Genomic DNA, 22,745 nt, shown 5'->3' with positions numbered 1-22,745 from the left:
CAGAAGTAGTTAAGTTCTCAGTTCAGGGATCTCTTGTTTCTGCCTTAAAAGAACATGCCACACAAGACAATGACATGAAGATAGATGAGATTATTTATTGTCAATAAATGTCTATAAGCAACTGAATAAATGCAGCGTTAATAATGAATACAGAGTAATGATGTCAGAATCAAACAGATGAATAAAACGGATCTTTGAAGGATAAAATGAGATGATCACTTAGTTTTTCATAGCGAAATAAAGTGTGTGAATTAGGATTATCAGAGAAGGAGGAATGTTATGGGAATTAATGATTTTCCCTAGGACTAATAATATTAATAATTCAGAGCACTATCCGACATCAACTCTTATCATTGGCAGCAGAAGCAAAGTTTAGCCTACTCTGGCCCCTTTACTAAATTTGGAGAATTATAGCTACAAGTGAAAACTAAAGGTACAATTCCTACACTTTTTACCCTCAAAATAAAGAGTAAAGTTTAACCTCATACTTGTGGGTTCATTTCAAAGCCAATGTGCTGAAGCACAGAGCAATCACAACCAAACAAACAGAAAAATTGTAACTCAAAATATTTTTATTGCACAATTTTAGCAGGGCCTTTAATACTTCCCTTGTTAAACTGTTGCTGAAGAAAAGATAGCATTACATGTGCAGCTCTATTTAAATAGATAATACATTGGGAGTGGACTTCACTTCTAGTGGACCAAAGTTAAAATAAATTTAGTTATTATTTGGGGGCAAATCTTTTCATTCATTGACTCTCTGAACTCTATGATCCATAGACATCAGGTGATTAGTGATATTTCCCGTGGTGATGCTCTGCCGGACTTAAAATGCAAACTGAACTCTTGCCTTTGGTCTGATTTTCAGTGGGTGACTTTGCCAGTCAAGGATATTCCACTATGTGCCATTTTTTCTGCACTGTCCTAAAATTCGCGATCAGTATGGATGTGAACACAGACCGCTTAAGGCCCATTTAGCACTTTAATCTCAGTCTTTTTTTAAATTTTAAATCAAATGGGCTAGACCAGAGAGCCAAAACAACTAAAATGTTTCACTGCATACATTATAAACTGTACTGTATGTCTGCTATCCTGTTTCAAGTTCTAGCCTGGCTATCTCAAAGTCATGTAGATGCAGTCATAACGTAGGTAGCCTCAGTAGGCCATGTTATTGATGATGACTATCAGCATGGGAGTTTACACATCAGCTTACCCATGGAGGAGCAACACCTATCAAGCAAGGGCACAGTACATTTTTTACATTGATAATAAAAAAAAGCCAGAATAGCACAAGGTGTACAAAAACAGTTTTGGGCACACAACTGAAACTCCGGATATTCTGTAAAAAATCAAGTAAATACTCAAATGTAAAATCAATCCCGTTGTCTTGGACGGACCACAAAATTTTTTTGCATAATAATTATACCAAAGTGCCAAGGAGGCCTCCTACAGTTATTATAAGGCAAAGCCTTTAAGGATTCAAACTAGAAGATTATCAGAGAGATTTGGTGGCTACTCTAGGGGGTCTTCTGTATTTTGAGGACAATATTGATTGTACAGCTGAGTACTTTACAAAGCTGTTTTTAGGACCTAACATCATGCTCCAGTAAGTAAAAGTACAATTAAAGCTAGACCATCTCCATAAAGCAACAGCTAAAAGGATTTAAGCAAAAGCCATCACAGCAAGATCAAAAGTGGATTCGGATGTTTCGCTATATAGAAAATATTGTTAAATTTTGTTAAATAGCCAGAAAAAGATTACACATTATAAAACAGCATTAGGAGGATGTATAAATAATTAAAAATGATTTGGATAAGATCAATGGGTTTACTCGATGGGCAACATAGGGTATGTCCTTTCAGTGCTAAGGTAGATGGAAAAATAAAAATTAAACCAGAAGACATTGCTAATCACTTTCTGACCATTTTGGAACAAGGATACATGATTAGAGGTCTAATATGAGTAATGATTATATCTCAAATTATTTTTTATTAGGAGTAACAGATAGATCATGGTGGGGAAAAATAACCGCCTAATATTACCACAGATATCATTTCCCAAAAAAAGATAAAATTCTGACCTCACTTCCTGAAGATAAATCTCTACCTGACAACTATTGAACAACTATTGAAACTTGCGGCTCCATTCATTGAAAGACCTGTTAAATATTCAAGCCATCTCTACAACAAAGAAAGTTTCCTCCAGAATGGAAACGTGCAATAATTGTTCTGTGAAACATAGCAAAACTAATGTTACCCTCCTATCAAGTAGACTAAGGGCAACCTCTCCATCCGTCTTCGTGCCTTTCAACTCTCTCACTTACTGTTAGGCTCACAAAAGGAGGAGTACTGAGTAACTGAAATTGAATTGACAACTGAATGTCACGGGATCCGCTTGGTTTATTGTACTCTGTTTAAATATACAATAAATCTACTTCACATTGAAGTCTGAATATTGCATTGTGTATTATTGAAGACTACGAATCTTGCGGAAGAGAATCTGAACCCATCTGGCCCTGGTGAAGGTTTTCTCCCGCATGGTCTCTCCAACATATTTGGCCTGGCCATTGGGAATACTGGGACAAATCTTTGTGGGCCATCAAGTGGGCCATCACATTGGTGGGCTGGTGGACCGTTAAAAAATCCATGAAGTTTTTAAAGTTTTTACCAGCCTCATCAGTCTCTTTACCAGCCCTCTTTGTGTGCCTGTTATTCGGGGTGCGGGCATCCCAGCAGATAAGTCCAGGGCTGAATTTCCTTCCCAGTCTGACCACGCAGTCCCTATAGTTGGAAAACCTCACGCTAATGCAGGTGTTCCCAGTTGTCTGACCATCTCTCCTTCTCTGTTGTGTAGAATTACCTTCTCTCTGGCTCCCACTGCCCCCTTTTATCCAATTCCCCCTCCTGCGCACGAGGACAGTGAAAGTTTCCGAATTAAATTGGCAAGCCAGCCAGGAGAGGCTCGAGGGGCCTGATGCCTAGACACAGCTGCTGCTGCACAGATCCACAGTGGCCAAAAACAAGATAGGACAGCCAAAGAGCCTTTTGAAATCTGTATACATTTGTTGTGTCTGAGTACAGTGTGCATTCAACTGAGCCAAGGAAGTACGTAGCCTCTCCTCCATAGAATCTAAATTTGTGGTAAAAGAGTTCAATGTGATATTATGTGTATGTGTTAAATGTTGGTATGAATGGATGAGTGATGAAATAAATACCAACTCTAACATGGTAGTGATGTAAATTGGGGAGAAGAGTGTTAGGGGTATTTAAAGTGTGTGAGGGGTCCTGTGGATACCACTTTTTTTCCTCTGTGTAAAAAAGTTAAGGGAAGGTCAGAATGGACAGGCAAGGTAAAAGTAAATAGACTACTTTGGATAAATAGTGGTATCTGTGGTATGAAGACAGTTCTGTATGGATAGATTATGGAGAGAAGTGCCAGGTCTGCTACGAAGGGATAAATACAGCGTGCAGTTACCGCTGTATGAGAATAGATCTGACGGACAGTCGATCTAGAGGGTGTGCTAAGGGGCCTACGGGATGGCCACCCAGTAAAGAGCTTGCTAAAGGGTCTTCGTGACGGCAGCCCAATAGTTGCTAAGGGGCCTATGGGCGACCAATGGCCAGAAAGTGTAAATGTGCTTGCAATAAGTGTGTGAGTAAGTGAAGAGTCTTATGTCCTGTAATGAGTCATATGTGTTATTGGATATTTGAAAAAGAAAAGCTTAGGCAGGCTCTAGGTGAAGTTTGGAGCTACGATACATAAGTAATAGTGCAAAATCGAAATGACTACAAAATGAACGAAGTGCACATAATTAGGACAAAAGTAAAATTAAAATTGGATGCAGAAATATTCTTGAAAAATTGTCAGAACGGGCATAACAGATATCAGAGCAAAATAGGTAAAACATATTATACGGATTTATGTGGGTGAATTAGTTATTACAACATCTCACAGTGCTGAAGCTAAAAAAGAACTGCTTTTGCTGAAATTAGGCTACCCAAACAAGTTTTGTTTCTGTATACCCAAAGGACCGTTTAGTCGTTTCACCAGAAGTGTTTACAGGCAGTATTTAGCGGCGATAGTGGGATTAGTTTGCCAACTTTGTAGAAGGAAATTTCAGTACTATAATCCATCCTCAATTAAATGAATGAGTGGAAAAGACTTGAAGATAAAGCAACAAACATGTTGTGGAACAGTAGTGTTGCTAACTACCTTTGTTGTGTCATTTGTAGGGGTATGGATAGTTATCATCAGAAATATAGAAGCACAAGGGATAAGAATACATTTCTGGCTAGAACGAATTTACATAATTTACGGGGTTGTTGAATGCTATCAGAACATGCAGCTGATAAATCTAAAACTCTGGCAAATTACAAAGTGGATCAATTTGAAACAAGTGCTGGCTGATTCCCCAATATTCTGCCAATGGTTGTGGACTGCTGAAACTCAATATTAGAATAATTCTGTCACTATCCAGAAGGAATAGCAACTCTCTCTCTTAATATATTTTTGAGGTACTGGAAGGAATTTCTATTGAGTGGCAAGAAAGATTAATTAATCCCCGGCTATGCATTATAGTTAGCCAAAGGAGAGAAACAGGCAAGCAGAGAGGACTAACCCCTGGGTAGCACCCGCTGCAGACTGGCAGCAATAGAGTTGCCTAGAGGAGCCAGAGGGGGGGAGGATGTTACCGATCATCTCACAACATCCACAAGAAGAACCCACCATACAAGTTATCATCGATCATCACGAACATCCCTTTATGGTGGCTACAGTTGCAACCTACTCATGCATTTGCAAGCAAGGCTTAAGTCTCCCCCTCTCAAAGTCATCCGTCAAAACTGTTGTCTTCTCTGGGAAAGTACAAGTGGTACCCCTTACTGAGCCTATACCAATGCTAACTGGCGGAAAAACAGTGGTTGCACCACTACTCTATTCAGCAGAGCTCCCTAGTAAATCTCATGGGAACATATATACTGTGTTCCCTTAAAGCCAAAATACTATGTACCCAAGATGGCGTCTATGTTGACTTTCCGGAACCAGGAGGTGATGATGCAGAGGAACCAATGTTGTCCATCCTGCCCCCAGTTCAGAGCATTCAACCACTTCAACCAATGGTGTATTGAATACACCTGATTCCACAAGAATTGATGTTATGGCAACAGTGGCATGGTGGAGACCATGGCTATAAAGCCCAACTGGAAGAAGCAGTAGATCCAAGACTATCCCTACACTGCACTCTGAAGTTTGTTGGTGACCAATCAGAGTAAGGCTATGAGAAATGCTGGGATGAGGAAGTCATTAGACATCAGTTCTTCCTCATTGAAGAAGACATCTCTGTGGGACCACAGGGAGGCTGCTGCAGCCATCACATTGCAAACTCAACTGTCCCAGTGCTTCCAAGTGAAAGATTCTACGTCTCATGCAATGGTAATGATCGATAAAGGACATGAGTCATATGAACTTGGGCCAGTGGAAAAAAGACACAGCACTGCAAACACAAGAATGGTTCCCCACAGACAATTCTGAAATCCACATTTCAGCTGACAGGCAATTCATTAGGATAACAAATAAAACCTATGATCAGGGTATAGCTGAAAGGGTATTGCTAGATGATACGGGTACTAACACAAATGTCACTCAGAACTGAACTGCTACAACAGGTGGCAGATAACCTATGGTCAAAACATAAGATTGATGTAGGGTTAGTTAAATCTGCACAACCAGTACACAGCCAGGGACTAAATTACCTTACAAAAACAATATCCTTTGACACCACAGGACATAGAAGGAATCATGCCCACCATAAAAGGTTTGTTGCAAGATGGAGTTCTGGTAAAGACCAGAAGTCCATGTAAAACTTGGCAATTTTTCCAATCAAAAAGCCACATTCAGATAACTACAGGTTGGTACTTGATCTATGAGTAATCAACACAATAGTTGATGCTGAGACACCAATTGTGCCAGATCCACATGCACAACTGTCAAACATTCCACCTGGAACTCAGTGGTATACAGTGATTGATTGATTGACTGTGTTCAGCATTTTTCAGTGTACCTTTGCATTCAGACTCCCATTATCTCTTGCATTCACAATCACAATATACATACACTATAATGCCACAAGGATATTTTCCCTAAGTCTTTAATAGAGTGCTGTCAGAAGACCTGCAGCACCTAAACATAGATAACACTTTGATTCAGTATGTTGATGACCTGCTTATTTGTACTCCCACAAAAGAGCAGTGTGAGAAAGACTCAGTATCAGTGCTACAAGACAAATTGCAAGACAAATTGCAATTATGCCAATAGGAAGTTGAGTATCTAGGCAGGAAATTGTGTGATAACAAAAGGTGTATTGCACAATCCATGTGGAAGCTGTAAGAAAAGCACCCCAGTCACAATCAGTGGGACAGATGCTTTCCTTTCTGGGCATGGCAGGATACAGTCGGCAGTGGATTTGTGATTATGCCCTCAGAACAGCTCCACTTTGGGAACTGATCAATGCAGCAGGCCAAACAAAAGACTCAGCTCATTTGCAATGGACAGAGGAGGCTGAGGGGGCTTTTCAGGCCCTAAAATGGGATTTTAGGGCCTGAAAGCTTAAAATCATTGGGCACAACTAATTATAGCACACCATTTAATTTGTATGTGGCAGAACGTGCAGGCTTTACCAGTGCTGTGCTAATGCAAGAAATTTCCAAAGGGAAAACAACCATTTGCATATTTCAGCACCAAAATGGATGCTGTTGAACAAGGCTTGCCACCTCGATACCAAGGATTGGCAGCAGTAGCACTTGCCAACCAAAAAGCTTCCACTCATACAATGGGGCACCCAGTGACACTGTATATGTCGCACCAGTTAGATTTACTACTGACAAGTCCCAGATTTCTGCCCAATCAAGCCAGAAAAATTGATTATGAAGTAATATTCTCAGCACCAGAACTTAACATTCCAAGATGCACAACTAACCCAGCAACAAAGATGGTGATACCCACAGATAGTGTGCCTCATGATTGCACAATGCAGGCTGATTCTTTTTTAAAAGCACAACCAGACATGCATAATGAACCAATTACTGCAGATTTGACACTCTTTGTGGATGGGTCATGCTATAGAGATAAGAAGGGTAACCACGCAGGATATGGAACTGCACAACTAAGTGATGATGGTGAAACATTTTCTAAAGTCCAAGCACAAATGGTTGATCAGTCGCGTTACGTCCAACTGGCAGAAATGAAGTTGGCCCTAAAAGCAGCCAGTAAGTTGGCAACTGGCAGAAGGGTAAATATTTATATATTGATTCTGCGTATGCATATGGTATTTGTCATCTCTATGGTAACATTTGGAAGCAGCGAAGGTTTCAAAGATCTGGCGGTATGCCCATCACACATGGGGCAGCAATTTTACAATTGTTGGAAGCCGTGCACCTGCCTACCGTGTTCGCCATCATTAAATACCCAGCACACCTAAAGATAAACACTCTTGTAGCATTAGCATTAATATCTCTATCTGAGGTAATCTGTCAGTTGTCTTTGAGAGTGACAGCTTTTGCGCATTGCAGTAGCTGTCGCGCAAAGTAAAGGCCACATTCAGGAAGAAGAAAGCAATGCATTTGTAAAACCATGATCTATGTATCAATATACATCTTCCAAATGCTGTTTACTTCAATTATATATTTTTCCTTGCACATTCCTATCAAATGAGTGCGTTTCCCATAATGTTACTCTGTGATACTCACATGAAGTTACAGGACTGTTTTCCCTTTGGTGAATGACAGTGGCATACCACCACTGGTGGATATAGGGGAAAACACTGTATTGTATTAATTGGTTAATCCTACTTCAGCAACAGAAAACAATCAATCACTCAGAATGGTTCCTACTCTTCGCTACTATGGTTACTTGTGGCATACTAAAAGGGCACTGCCTCGGACTATTGGTATTTATTATTTACACAAATGATCTCCCTTTAGTTTTAACTAATTCAAATGCATGTGTGTTCACCAATGACACAACAATCACAGCAATAGCAGATTAAAAAACTCAGGCACCAGTATTTCAGAGCAATTATCAAATGGGAGGAAAAGAAGAAACTGATGTTAAATGTAAACAAAACCAAAAGCATGATAATATGTACAAAAATGAGGAAACAATTGAAACTATTTTATTTAACATGCAGAGATGTTCAGATTGAAAAGGTAACAGAAGTTAAACTATTGGGAATCAAAATACAAAACAACCTGACTTGGATTGCTCATATTACCGAACTTTCTAAAAAGGTGTTGAAAATGGCAGGGATGGTTTGATGAATTGCAAGCCTTTTATCAAAGGATATAAATGTTCTCACAGAGATATGAACAGATTACAGATCCTAGATGCATTAAGCATGAAAGATCTTACTTGAAGCAGGAGTGAGTGACTTGCACTATAGGAAAGGATGACCCACAGCAGTAAAATATGTGAAACAACATTCAGTTGTGCAAATTGGTAAAATTCAAAAGTTTAAGATACCTGTAAGTATTCCGGTCAAGTTATTACTGGTGTGATATAAACACAAAGTCGATATAGGGAATAGAGATAAAAAATCATTATGCACTACCAAGGATAAAAACAGAAATTTGCAGTTGGACCTTTATCTAAAGGATAATCAAACAATGGAACTTTGGTTTTTCCATGTGTTTCCTATGTTTCCCCGTTCCCTTGTGTTTTCTGTATTTTTTCCCTTGTATGTTATGTGTGCGTATGTGTGTCTGCCTGGGGGTCGTGGCGCATACATATCACCAGTCACAAACATTTAGAAATTGGTGTAACACCATGCAGCTCAATGTAATGTAACAGGTTGGTTTTGGTTTGTTTACCCCAAATGTCCAAATAAGTTTTGCTAACATTAAGTACCCCCACTGGCATTTTAAACAATTCGCCTTCACAGTGAAGGCCTACAACTGTCATTACATTACAACGCATTCATTTTAAGAAACTACGTATTAGTGCGATGCTGCTGTGACAATGCTGTTTGAGTGACATAATTACTGCTGACAAGTAATCCAACATTATGCAACATTAAGCAAAGCGGTGTGGCTGAAAATTCAGGTGTGGCAGTCTACTGAATAAATGAAAGAAGTGGAAACTTCTGATACTGTATATGTTGCAGTGTGCATGTGTGTCTACCTGTATGTGACGTACTATACTTTAGATTTCGTACAGCAGGATTCAACACCAGACCCTCAGTCTCCTACATTCTTGCTCTCATTGGGCTCCTTTAAAACCTCTGTGAACAGTGCTCCACCTCAGAATCACAGATCGTTTTGCTCTAATTCCTCTAACCTTTACCCAATTTTAATGGGCAAGTAAACTAAACGCAAATGTTCAAATATATTCTAACAGACACTCTGATACTTATTCATACCATTGGTGGTTGTTTAAGTCCAAAGGACCTCCTTGACGATCTTTGTCAAAGGCTGGAGTTACAATGTTCTGTGCAGACACAGAGTTATGAATGGACACCCACAGCTCTGTGTATAATATTGGGGTAAGCATCTGAGACATACAGTTGTTCTTGTGAACATAGCTTGTTAACATTGTGTCAGACTAGTTTAATATTTGCACCTAACATGGCAAATGAGTTAATATTATAATAGATAGCTTGCTGATAAATGTAGCAGCATTGGCCTCAGTTTCTCTCCACAGAAAGGGAATCAGCTGCAGATCCATCACCACCATCGTCTCATGTTACTGAGGATGTCTAACAAGGGGAGTTCATAAAATGCATACTAAAAATCATTTTTGACCCATTTGTTTTCTGCAATTTAATATTATTTAAATTATTATTTTAAGATGCGTGTAATACATAATGTTTCAAAAGTAATAACTTTTGAAACAATTCATTCACTATAGTGTTTTGATTAGCTTTACAGATGGAAACAAACATTCAGCAGCATCAGAAAAGTTTAATAACTCAGACTGAGTTATTATTTAACATGACATTCCATATTAGGGTTCAGTTTTAATACTCAGGATACATATTTTGTATATCTATGGATTGTGTCTTTAGGTTTCTAAAGTTTTATTATGCTACCTCTATGTTGCAACAGCCTGGACTGGCACTACTTGGAAACTAATTCACCTTAACTCTGCAAATAAAACATGATTCCAGTGAGATCTTATTTGATTTTTATTATTATGAAATACGGTAAATGAATAATACTATCTGAGTGTAGGGGCCAGAGTAATATGGCCTTGCACCTTTATTTTGTGCTCAGGGTATAATGAAGACCTGAAAAACAGTGACATAAATAATGTTTTCTAATGTTCTTAAAACTCACAGTTAAAGCTTCACACAGTAATCCCAGTATGTTGAGAAAAAAGGCTGAAATAGGCTGAGGCTTTAAACAGAATAGACTTTATTAAATCAATTTAAAACCCTTTATTACTGATAACAACTAAAAATGCATGGGCTTAAACTTGTTGATTTAGTTTTTAATACAGCTGTTGCAATTAATTATCAAATAGGCAATTAATTATTAAATATGCAACTCAGACTGCATACAGTATGTAGGGTCCCAGATTTTTGTGCTATGCCCCTAGCTTGAGAGTCCACGTTCCATTTATAGGGACCCATCCGTACACACAATAATGCCACTACTAAAAATAGTCTGAGACTTTAAGCAGCAAAACTGAAAACTCCCAGTAATAAAAAACTTGTCAGGACAGAAAAAAATGTCTCTTTCCAGAGTAAACAGGCCACACTTTCACTCAGGCTACAGGAAAATAAAATTGTCCCAGCAGCTCTAGTGTAGCTCAGCACTCTGAGACATCTGAGCTGAGGATGGTTGGTGCGCTATGTTACAAATTATTTAACTGTAGCCTACAAACTTGGAATCCGTTTGTGACAGCTTACCAGAATGAAGTGTAAAAAAAGTACGGAAGGTCAGCTACAACCGTTTGATCCTGACCCATCCTGTCACAAAACTTAACATACATGAAAGGTGTTTTGTGATTTTGGAGAGGTCTGTGTGTGCACGCCTCTGTCAATTATATTACTTTTACTTTTATGTTATATTGACTACGTGTCCAGTTGATGGTGAATATAACACCCATTGTCTTGGTGCTGTTTGTCCATTAGGCAAACGGCTGCACAGCATGTCATTTGTTAATGACCGAATCTAGACCCCAGTCTCTTGCTGATGTTCTGCTGCTGTGAAATGTATAAGCTCCTCTTTCAATGAGAATAATTTTTATTTTGTCCCTGGAGATATTTCCCCACACCATAGTATCCATTAAAGTCTCACACCAGGGGTAGTCTTTATCCTTTTTCTGACACACTGTACTCTGAACAGGTTCATTTTCTTCCACTGAACGGGCTTAACCAACTTCTATCTGAGCCTGAGCAGGCTCTGAGGGCTAGCATTGTGGGCATCAGTTTCCACCAGGTCGTCCACAGGAGGGAGCGCTGTAATACACTACATTAACATTAACACTACCATTACCCCTCACCTGTTTTTAAGTGGAAAATTTTGAAATGGAGGGTATTTGCTGAACCAGTGCTGCATCTCTAGCTTCTTTTTCTTTGCTGATGTTAAGCTTGACATTTGACCTTATGTCCTTATGATCTTATGCAATTTAGTCAGCTACTTCACAAAACATCAAAATAAGATTATGATTACACTACTTTTTTTTAAATTTACATTTATGCCAATTTTAAAAACAAACATATTTTACATTGTTTTATTTATCTATTTTTAAACATATTAATGCCCCCATTACCTCAAGGGCCCTGGGCACAGATAAAACAATTAAAAATGCTAGGTTTTCCTAAATGGCTTCCCTATACAAATAATAAAGAGCAAATTTAGAAAAAACAAGTATTTTTATAAAACACATTATTTATGCTTTGCTGAATAGTGTTTCAAGAATCTGTATTGACCCTGCTAGCAACTAGCATATACAGTGCATTTGGAAAGTATTCAGACCTCTTTAATTTTTTTAATCTTTTGTTATGTTGCAGCCTTATCCTAAAATAAGAAATCATTTTTTGCCTTATCAATCTACACTTAATACCCAATAATGACAAGGTGAGAACAGAATTTTAAAATTTAAAATTTATGCAAATTTATTTAAAAGAAAAAACTGCAATATCATATTGACATAAAGATTCAGACACTTTGCTATGACACTTGAAATTTAGCTCAGGTGTCTCCCATTTCTCTTGATCATCTTTGAGATGTTTCTACACCTTGACTGAGTCCACCTTTGATAAATTAAATTGATTTAACCTGATTTGGAAAGGCACACACCTGTCTACATAAGGTCCAACAGCTGACAATCCATATCAGACCAAAAATCAAGCTATGAAGCCGAAGGAACTGCCTGCAGAGCTCAGAGACACGATTGTGTCAAGGCACAGATCTGAGGAAGGCTACTAAAAAAATAAATCATGCTGCATTGAAGGTTCCCAAGATCACAGTGGCCTGAAAGAAGTGAAGTGGTCTGAATACTTTCCAAATAAAATGTAGTTGCAACTTGCATGATAAACTTGTTCCCAACCATAAACTGTATATAAAGTTGGATGGCATGGCAGCTCCCCATAAGTGATGCCAAAACATCTTGATCGCCCCCTGCTGGCAGGTTGCGGTATATCACATTAACCCCGCCCCCTTCATGGTCATGGATGGGACATGAGCCAAACTAAAAATTCAAAGTACATGTCATTTTTCTGATAAGCTTGTTTTTAATAAATTACTTGACAATATAAAAAGGGGTTTGGCTTAGCATGAATGAAAGCTATGATTGATAGCTGCTCTCAACTCTCAGATGAGCCAGAGAAGCAGAGCGAGCTGCTCCCCTGAATGAAGACCTGATGCTGCAGTCAACTATTGTTACAGATACTCTGAGGGATCTATGCATTTTGCATGGTAAGTTGGTTATTTTTTCAGCTAAGTTAGCCAGCTAGCTAACCATAACATCAGTTCTTAATTTTAATTCTGAGTTGGCCAGACTACAACTCAATAAATTGATTTTTTTTTCAATTTAAACAACAAGATTGTCAGCCAGTGGTGTAAGATTGTGCTTGAAAACTTCAAATGAAAAGGAACTACAGTTAACATTAAACCGACACAGTCAAAGGAAAGACAGTTGCACAGGCTGCCAACCAGACATTTGTTATAAAGATGTTCAGAAGGTAATGTGAGTTCAGATGATTTGGTCACTGCATGGTGGGATTGTTCTAATGAGACCTCTAGTGCACACCTACTTTGTACAAAGGTTATCTATTCTCAATCACATAATTAGTGCTGTGGTCTGGTCTTTAGACATTCAGAAGCTCAGACAGTGCTGCTGCAGCAACACGTTTGACTTTACAACAGACTTGTTTGAGCAGAAAAAGGAGGGCTTAATTAGAACATGAGTGATGTCCATATTAATGTGGTATGCATTATAAGTAACTGAATAAATCAAAATTACATGAAAAATAATCTGTTTTCATGTTCTCACCTGGTAAGTCAAGTTCAAGCACAGTTTTGAATGTAATTTATTTCACCTCTCTGTATTAGTGCTGATTCAAATATGCAAAGTTAACAAGAGAAAGTTGACAGCCTGGTCAAATTCTATTGTTTTAAGGATTTGTTGAATAGTGTTTCAGACAAGCCAGCACACGTTTTTCTTTATGCCTTTAGAGAAAAAAGCAATAATTGTGGGGATTTCCTCTGGTTATTGGAAACTTGCTACTGATGGATGAAAAAGATCTAGGGGGCCAAATGTTTTGTATAGTGATATGTTAAGGACAGTCTTGGTGTTTATCATAATTCTTATATCTTAACTTACATCTCTTCCAATGTTGACAGTGGAGTCTCTACATGTCCCTTGTCAGTTCAAACTAACTGTGTCACAATCTTTGAAAGAAATCTAAAGAAGGACACTTATAGATGGAAGAGATTTTGAAAATTTACAGAAATCATCAACATTTAGGATTCATATTCTCTTCACATCAAAGACTCAGCTAAAATTTACTCGTCACTTGAGTATTTACTTCCTCAATATCAACTTGTAAAGTTAACCCCATATTAAAAGTCTAATTGTTTGAATGTAATATAGGTTCTCTATGACAACATTAAAGCTTATGTAATACAAGGCCAGTAAACTTGTCATTATGGATTATTATTACATTTTTGTGGACACAACGGATGAAGCTGACACTCCCATGAACACACCAACAAAATTTGCCATTACACTGTCTCTTTGGCTGCGCAAACAGAGAAGATGATTTTCAACATTGGTAGAGGTCCTGCATCAAGCTATACTCGGGTGTCCCATGTTGCTGCTGTGGTCTCCATCACTCTCTGATAATGCAGCTCTTCAGTATGATACTGGTTTTGGGCCTGTTGATGGACAGACGTATAATACAAGATGTTTCAAAATCCTATGTCCCTGTAATTGCTCAAATATTTTTATATTACAGATTTCATGTAGACAGTAGACAGAGTAATTATTCTTCACAAGTAAATATAACTGCTGGTTTACCTTGCAGCTCCTCAGGCCACTTGGCTCTCAGCAGCAGGTCGTCTGTCAGTCAAGTTGACAGGATGTGTCCTGCAGGCCTATGACCCCCCACCCCACCATACATACACAACACTCCACTGCGCAGACTCTGGTTTTAAAATGCATCACAAAAAAAGGTGGCAGTATTTGTGATATTTTGGCTTCACTTCGCATAGCAGCAGGAAGTTGTCACGCGTCTTCCATCTTTATTTATCTATATTCCCAACCTTTTTTTCAGCACACGCCAGTGGGTTGCAAGATAAATCTGGGAGTCACAAGTCGATGAACACATTAGGAAAGAAGGGGAAAAAAAACATATTCTACTACACAAATTTTTTTTGCAGACTTTCCTCTGATCCAAGTTTTTAATTATAAAATACTGAATAGTTTTTCTATTTGAAGGTAACACAATCAAACTACCTGCACCTGTAAAGCTCACTAATTAACAAATTATATCACATTTGTTTAATCCATATAATGGCCTTTTATAGTGGTCTTTATTTGGTCTTTATAGTAGAGTTCAGATGGCTCAGATGGTTAATTTTGTTCAGTTCAGACAGCATCCAGGCAACTCCAATGATGTTTTCATAAATTAAATGGATTTATAGGCTACACTATTTTATGAATAAATGCAGCTTTATGCCACCTCCATGACACATACTAATTTTAGACATGACAATTAGGTGATTAGTTTACAGCTAGGCTTACAGTCATACATGTTAAGTGGTAGTGAGTGTTATCGGTCTATTCCAGTTCCTGTGGTGAGCCCAGCTGGCAAGTAAGACAGGTTGGTGAGGACACAGTTTACAGCAGCCAATCACATTGCTGATTGAATGATTAATACATGCAATGTGTTTGATGACACATGGACTGAGGACATGCTCAATGCTACACCGGCTGTCTAGGAACATATTCCAATAACATTTTGATTGGGTTTCATAACTATGCGTGCTTTTTTTTTCATACTGTTTCATCCAGCCAAGAATAACATTATATTACCTTGCAGTATATAACATTATATTTACCTGTGTTTGTTTGTTGGTTTGTTTGTCAGCATGCAAAACATACTGAACCAATTTGCACTGAAGGGATGGGGTGGAGGGATGGGGCATGGGACAGTGAAGAACCCATTAAATTTTGGGGCAGATCCAGATCATTTACTATGAATTAGAATTTTTTTCTCTTAAGTCTAAGGTATGTTGTTTGACATTGGCCTTGGTGAAAGTCTGTGCTCCCTGAGTGCTCCTCCACTTTTGTAATTATTATAATTATATGTAATTAAAAATCCATGTCAATAACTAATATTGGCAAAAATAAATGTATAAATCTAGCAATATTGGGAATGGATTTAAATATTTACATAAAGGACAATGACTAAAACAACTTAAGTGTCCTAACCAATACGATTCAGACTGAGGACAACACAATATCTCATTAGAGGCTGAACCAGGGGGAAGAACAGTTGCTTCTCATTGGGAATTGTATTGTTCAAGATGTGGTAACATTACAAAGTCCTTTATTCCACATCTGTCCTGCATTACCGTCACTGCACTTACAGTGTCCGGGCATTTACCCTGCATTGGTCCTTCCTGCCATTTCTAGATGTTCTTTCTCTAAATCAAAGTAAAATAAAATAGAACAATCTTCATATTATCACAACAGCAATGATTCAATCACACCTTATTTTAAAATTCAAAATTGAAATGGAATCAGAATTTGGTTAGTAATGGTACTAAAGCTAAATTTTTATGTACAATGGAAATAGTAATCATGTGTATCCAAGTCAAATTGATCACTATAAACGGATAATTATTATAACCAAATTTTTTTTCTTTGTCTTTATTTCTCATGCAGATTACCATTTAATTGATACTAATACATTTATTACATGAATAGAAAGTAATGAAACGGACTTCTTCGCTATTTACTGATTTAAAGATAAAATAACATAAACGCGGCGCGGTGGCCCTCTCCTGCTCAAAGCCTAGTCTGAATGGTCAGGGTGAGAGCATTACACTCCACTCACGAAACATACCTGCAGCTGTGAGACAGTGGGGACAATAGTTACGCACTGTAAAAGTCCCAAAACGTGAGCAGAGCAGGAACGGGAGGGCAAAATAACTCACTGAGTCACTGCGGTGTGAGGAATCTATCATATGGCGCGTGAATGTGCACAGCAAGTACACGTACATGCACACACACACACACACACACACACACACACACACACACACACACACACACACACACCAACAGTGCATTTATGTTGGAAGAGAGCGCAGGGACAATTGTTGCACACTGTGGCAGACCAAAAACATTGTGGTTGATCACTGTAATCATGTTCACTATAAGCGGTTTCCACTGTATATCAATAGTACATACAGTCCTGGTTGAAAATATTGGCACCCCTGAATTTTAAGTATTCATTTGGTAAATTTGCATTTAAGAATTTAGAATATCTTCAGAAATAAATGCAAATTTACCAATTTTGTATAATCAAAATATTTTAATAAAATGTACAAGGTTACTGAGCAAGAGAAAATAAAAAAACAAAATTTGCATATTAATGAAATAATACAAACACAAAAACTACCCCAAACACGACTGTTGGCACTAATATTTGATTGCAAAACCTTTGGCAACAATGACAGCCTCTAAAGGTTTTTTTTAGCCATCCAGAAGCATCTTGCACCTGCCTGCTGGTAGTTTCTGCCACTCTTCCATTGCTCTGCGTTCAAGCTCTTTTAAGTTTGCAGTCCTTTTTTCAATGGCCGATTTCAGCCCTCTTCAAAGCTGTCTCCTTTCAATGGGATGTAGGTCAGGAGTCATTGCTGGCCAATTTAAAACAGTCAATCTTTTCCTATTCAGCCATTCTTTTATGCTGGTTGATGTGTGCTTCGGGTTGTTGTCCGGCTGAAAGACCAAAGACCTTCATCTCAAACTTAGTTTTCTGACACTGGCTAACACATTTTGCTCTGAAATGCCTTGGTAATCTTGTGATTTCATCATTCCTTTGATACATTCAATGCCTTCCATACCAGAGGCAGAAAAGCAGCCCCATGGCATGATAGAACCTCCACCATGTTTACTGTGGATAGGGTGTTCTTTTCCTCATGGGCTTCATTTTGTCATCTATAAACAAACTGATGCACTGCATTCCCAAGAGCTCCACTTTGGTTTCATCTGTCCATAGAATATTATCCAAGAAAGACTGTGGTTCATCTATGAATTTTTTTACAATTTCAAGATTTCAGATTTGGCAATTGCCTTGGAATTGTTGTGTTTTGTGATAATAGAATTTCTGATGTTCTCAGACTGCTGTTGTCTTCGCCATTGTGAAGAAGAAACTTGAAATAATCAGGCCATTTTTATGGAGTAAACCCTTCATTAATTGGGTTAATTCAGGTAATTTGAACCAGGTGTGTCTTTTTTTTAAATTTTGTTTAAGGAACTAATTTAGGGTTCAAATAATTGTGTCAAGCTTACATTTTATGTCTGTATTTTTTACTTCACAATAGTGAACTTGTTGTTCAGTAACATTGGACATTTTATTAAATATTCTGAATTTGGTTAATTTGCATTTATTTCTGAAGATCTTCTAAATTCTGTACTTAAAATTCAGGGGTGCCAATAATTTCAACCACGACTGTATTAGTCCTGTATTAGGCTATGTATTCACCATTATGGTGAATACCTACAGGGCCTCTTACAGGACTAGGTACTAACCATTCACCAATACAGCAGCTCTGTATGTGCCTTTAATCTACTGAGACTAGATTCCAGCTCTTTACAGTGCTGCTATACTAAAGTCAGCAGGAATTCTCTCCAACGAATAAACTGAAGACATGAACATTTTTTTCTGTCCTTCAGCACATCATCTATTCTCATTACAGCATGTTTCAAGCAAACACTATGAAATCATCATGTCATGTTTTCTTGTAATATTTACATCTCCAACTGGATAATATGGCCATTGGCCATATTATCCAGTATCTGCCAGCAAAATCTTATCTTCATCCTCCAGTCGATACACATGTTAACATGTTAGTATGCAACATGTTCTCATAGGTGATTAGCCTATATTCCAGCTGTAGAATATAGCCTTGTTCAAAGTATGTCATGTGTTTCACTCTATTTGTTTACATGCCTATGACCTAATATTGTTGCTTTTATTTCAAATCTTTTAGCAGCCTTTAATGAATACCATTCTCCACAAGACGAAACCCTGGTGGGTTAACATCAGTTAACAACAGTTCAGAAATTGCTGTAAAATTAGCAGGACAGGAAAGGCCACAAGTTGGGAAGATTACATTAGAAGAGAGCATGTGTGAGTTACAATTACTTATTACATGCTGCTGGTTTGGGAGCTGTACGTTTTTGAATGCTAACAAGTGACTCATTTAACTTTGTTAAAATCAACAAGGGTTTGCTTTTTATTAGGGAGTGCTGTTGTAGATCATATTTATCTTAGGATATGGATAATAAACCCCAAAATACATTTCAATTTTTCAGAGAGGAAGATGAAACAAACCCTCAATGAGAGTCACAATTAGTGGAACGGCGAGTCCAGAGGTTATGTCAGATATGTGGCTCTTAATAAAGGTAATAGTTAGTCAAAACTGGTGTTTTAGTACACAGCTGCAGATTTGTGAGTTTGAAGTTAATATCAAAATACCAAGAATGAACAAAACAAAAAATAGCTAACAAAATGTTAGACTGACTGAAATATGTTTTTATATCGTCTGTCTAGCGACCTATCTAAAATCCTGTGTCAAGTTGCAAAGTTTGCAAAGTTAATTAAAATTTAGATAATGGGAAACTGACTAGTAATTTCAACAAGGATAGATGAAATGCAGGAAAGACTGGAACACAGAAAGGTTGACAGTTACCGGCACAGAAAAGTGGCAATTTATATCAACTGTAACTAACTGGTAATATTATTTGTAATGACTAAAATTATAGTTTTTTCTTTTTGCTTCAGGAGCTTGACTTTTTCGTGCAGTTAGCTCACAAAAATAAGCTTGTGACGATCAGTAGGCTACACCTTATTTCAGTGTATCAGATACTGTACACATTTCATACTGTATCTTATGCTTTTGACCTAATTTTCAGGTTGTGAACATTGATTAAGTTCCTGCCTTCTCAGCCAACAAAATGTAATTACAGATGTTTGAGGTTTTTTTTTTTACAACTTCACTTACTTGCAAATGCAAGCTAAACATAGCTATATTTGATAAGGGTTGTGATAATGGATTCGAACCCCAACACTAACCTATCATCTCATCTGTTAAATTATATCTGGTCAAAATTTGACCATCTATACTGTATTTCTATCATATTATTATTAGGGCCCTAACACAATCAACAATGGTTTATATTCATGTTTCAATGGACCTCTAAGGAACTTCCTCTCTATGCCGTGTAATTTTGATGTTGATTCTGGAGGTAAACCCAGGTTAGGGTGAAATGACTCTGCTCTGATCTGTACTGTCACTTCAAACAGGATACAACTCATTTAATGGGATACACCAGGATACTACTAATGTGTCCCTCTAGAGAGCACTCACTCTTACTTAATACTGCCTGAGAAGCCAGGGTTAGTTACCTCACTGTCATCTAGGCTTGTTTATATAGAAATATTCCTCTTCAGACTTGGCATTGTATCAAATCCTCTTCTGTTCTCTTACTAGAAGATACTGCTACAGCACACCCATCTTAAATTTACTTTATATGACATGACATATCAGCTCAGGGGCTCTTGTTTGAAAAGCACAATCAGGGTCAATCCCCACAACAGCCAGCATGTCATGTCAATGTGTCCTTGAGTAAGTCACTGAACCCCTAGCTTCTCACCTACCATAGGTCTGTTGGAAAAAACAAGTAAGCTACATGACATAGATTTCATTATGAATACTGATATTCTAAATATATTAAATGTATTATTATTATTAGAAATATTGTCACCAATACACAAAACAGGAACCTGTTAACTGAAGCACTGCAACATACAGCTACAGCTAAACCATTTTCAGAACTGACCGACTGCCAGCATACACACACACACACACACAGAGTAACAAACACTTAACAGCAAACACAAATAGACCGCTACACAGTGCTGTCTCATTCCGAAGACAGGATCCTCCCAGGAAATACATGCACACACGCACGCACGCACATAAGCGCACAGGCACACACTCACACACACACACACACACACACACACACACACACACACACACACACACACACACAAAGAGTAACCTATTTTATCAGCTTGATGCCGCTGCTGCCTCATTCTAAACACAAAATTCATCCATGATCATATACACACTCATACACACTGCAACCCATTTCCTTGGCTCATTTGAAAAGCAAGGGATCCTCCCAGTCTCCTTACCTGGGTGCCGGCTTGTGGCAGCTGTGGGAACAGAGCTAGGGTGGTTGGTCTCTTTGGTCGATATTTGTCCATGTCAGCACAGGTTGATCCCCCTCTGATGGGCGACAGCTTCTTTGCTTCCTCCTCCTCTTCCCCCTTCCTCCTCCTGTCCCCCCCCTTTATTAAGCCAGTGTAGGTGCTCTTCAGCTCAGACAGGCCTCTCCCACCCTCCTCTACCTCTCTCTCTTCCCCTTCTTCCTCCTCAGTCTTCTCAGCATCGATCAGCTCCAAGCTCTGCCTCTAGACACACCCCTTCTACTCCCTCCTTGCGTGATCATTGGCTGGTCACAGTGTCATATCATAATCATCACTGTCATCGTCTTAGGGGAGAGGTAGAGAGACATACAAGGGAAGGAAGAGAGATGAGAACAAGAGAGGTGGGTGGTGTTGAATAGAGATGGGATGAACCAGGACTGACAGAGAGAAGAAGGCAGGGAGGTGACAGAGATACAGAGATGGAGAGAGGGGGGAGGAGGAAGTCAGGGCCAACCAATCAGAACAAGGCATGACATCATCAGCTCATCTGCCTGTGGCATTTTCTGTGAGTTAAGGCTAATAAACACTGTGAGTGTGCATGTTTTCTCTGTGTGTGGGTTTTTATGTATTCCAGAAAAATAAGATTATACTGATAACAGTGATCCCATGGAGAGACCAAGTTGGCACACCAGTCAGTAAACCAGTCAAACATACAGTCATTCAGTCAACCAACAATGCAGCCTGCAAACCAGTAATTTAACCACTTAACCACCAACTAACAAGTCATTCAGCCATCTTACCGAGCAGTTAACAAGCAAGACACTAGACAGTCAGTCACTCTTTCAGTCCACCAGTCAGCCAACAAACATCTGGCCATTTATTGAACAACCCAGTCATTCAACCAGCCAACAGCAACTAACAAACACATTAGTCATTTAATCAGTCAACAAACCTCATCAGTGAGTCTCCCAGCCAGCAAACTAGTCAGATTACCCAGTGAATCAGTCAGTCTGCCAGCTATTTATATTACCGAACATTCCAGCCAGCCAGCCAGTCAGTCAGTCATCCAGGAATTTAGCAAACCGGTCAGCCAATAAAACAGTTAAATCTTTCACTCACTGAACCAACCAGCAGTCTTTAGGTCAGCCAAGAAACAAGTCAGCAAAGCAGTGATTAAGCCATTCAGCCAACTATCCAGTCATTCACCCAACCAGCAGCTAAAGAACAAGTCAGTCATATGCCCAATCAACAAACCCCACCCGATACAAACCCTAAAAGATCACTATGTTAAGTAAGAACCAGTCAGTCAGTCTGCAGCCAGTTATATTAGCTAAAATTTCAGTCCATCGGTCAGTCAGTTCACCTGATCAACCAATAAGCCAGTAAGCAGGTAAACTAGTCAGTCAAAGGATTAACTACCACTCAACCTGTCAATCCACCAGCCATTAAACAAACCCCTCAGTCAGCCAAGTCAGTTAGTTAGTCTTTCAGTCACATGCCAGGCAAAAGTTAATCAACAATTATTCAGCTAGGCAGTCAGTCAGTCCACAAGGCAGTTATATTAGCCAGCATTCCAGTAAGTCAGTCAGTCTGTCAGTCAGTCTACCAGCCATTGAGCACACCAATCAGTCAGCAAATAAAACAAATCTACCACCCTCTGAACCAACAAACCACTCAGTCACTAGGTCAGTCAACAAACCAGCCAGCAAACCAGCCATTAATAAACCAGTATGTCAGTGTAGTTTATTAGATGGTGATGATGATATGAAGAGAATGAAGGAGACTCCGCTTACA

The 22,745-nt window shown here is 38.6% G+C and overlaps 1 protein-coding gene across 4 annotated transcripts in view; it reads right to left on the bottom strand.

Annotated features, from left to right (window-relative positions):
• Positions 1 to 21,373, bottom strand: part of LOC120793474 (C-Jun-amino-terminal kinase-interacting protein 1-like) — a 64,707-nt gene extending 43,334 nt beyond the window's left edge. For 3 of the 4 annotated variants that reach the window (XM_040133589.1, XM_040133590.1, XM_040133591.1), the window contains exon 1: positions 20,937 to 21,373. In XM_040133589.1, the coding sequence (XP_039989523.1) occupies positions 20,937 to 21,008 (72 nt within the window). In that variant the 5' untranslated portion in view covers positions 21,009 to 21,373. The remainder of the gene's footprint in view (positions 1 to 20,936) is intronic. The other variant, XM_040133593.1, reaches the window with a different exon arrangement.
• Between the last annotated feature and the right edge of the window lie 1,372 nt (positions 21,374 to 22,745).

This window comes from Xiphias gladius, chromosome 8 (genome assembly GCF_016859285.1).
Source record: "Xiphias gladius isolate SHS-SW01 ecotype Sanya breed wild chromosome 8, ASM1685928v1, whole genome shotgun sequence".
NCBI classification, from domain to species: Eukaryota; Metazoa; Chordata; class Actinopteri; order Istiophoriformes; family Xiphiidae; genus Xiphias; species Xiphias gladius.
Note: the sequence above shows the minus strand (reverse complement) of the source record. Positions and strands in the feature narration are given on the sequence as shown.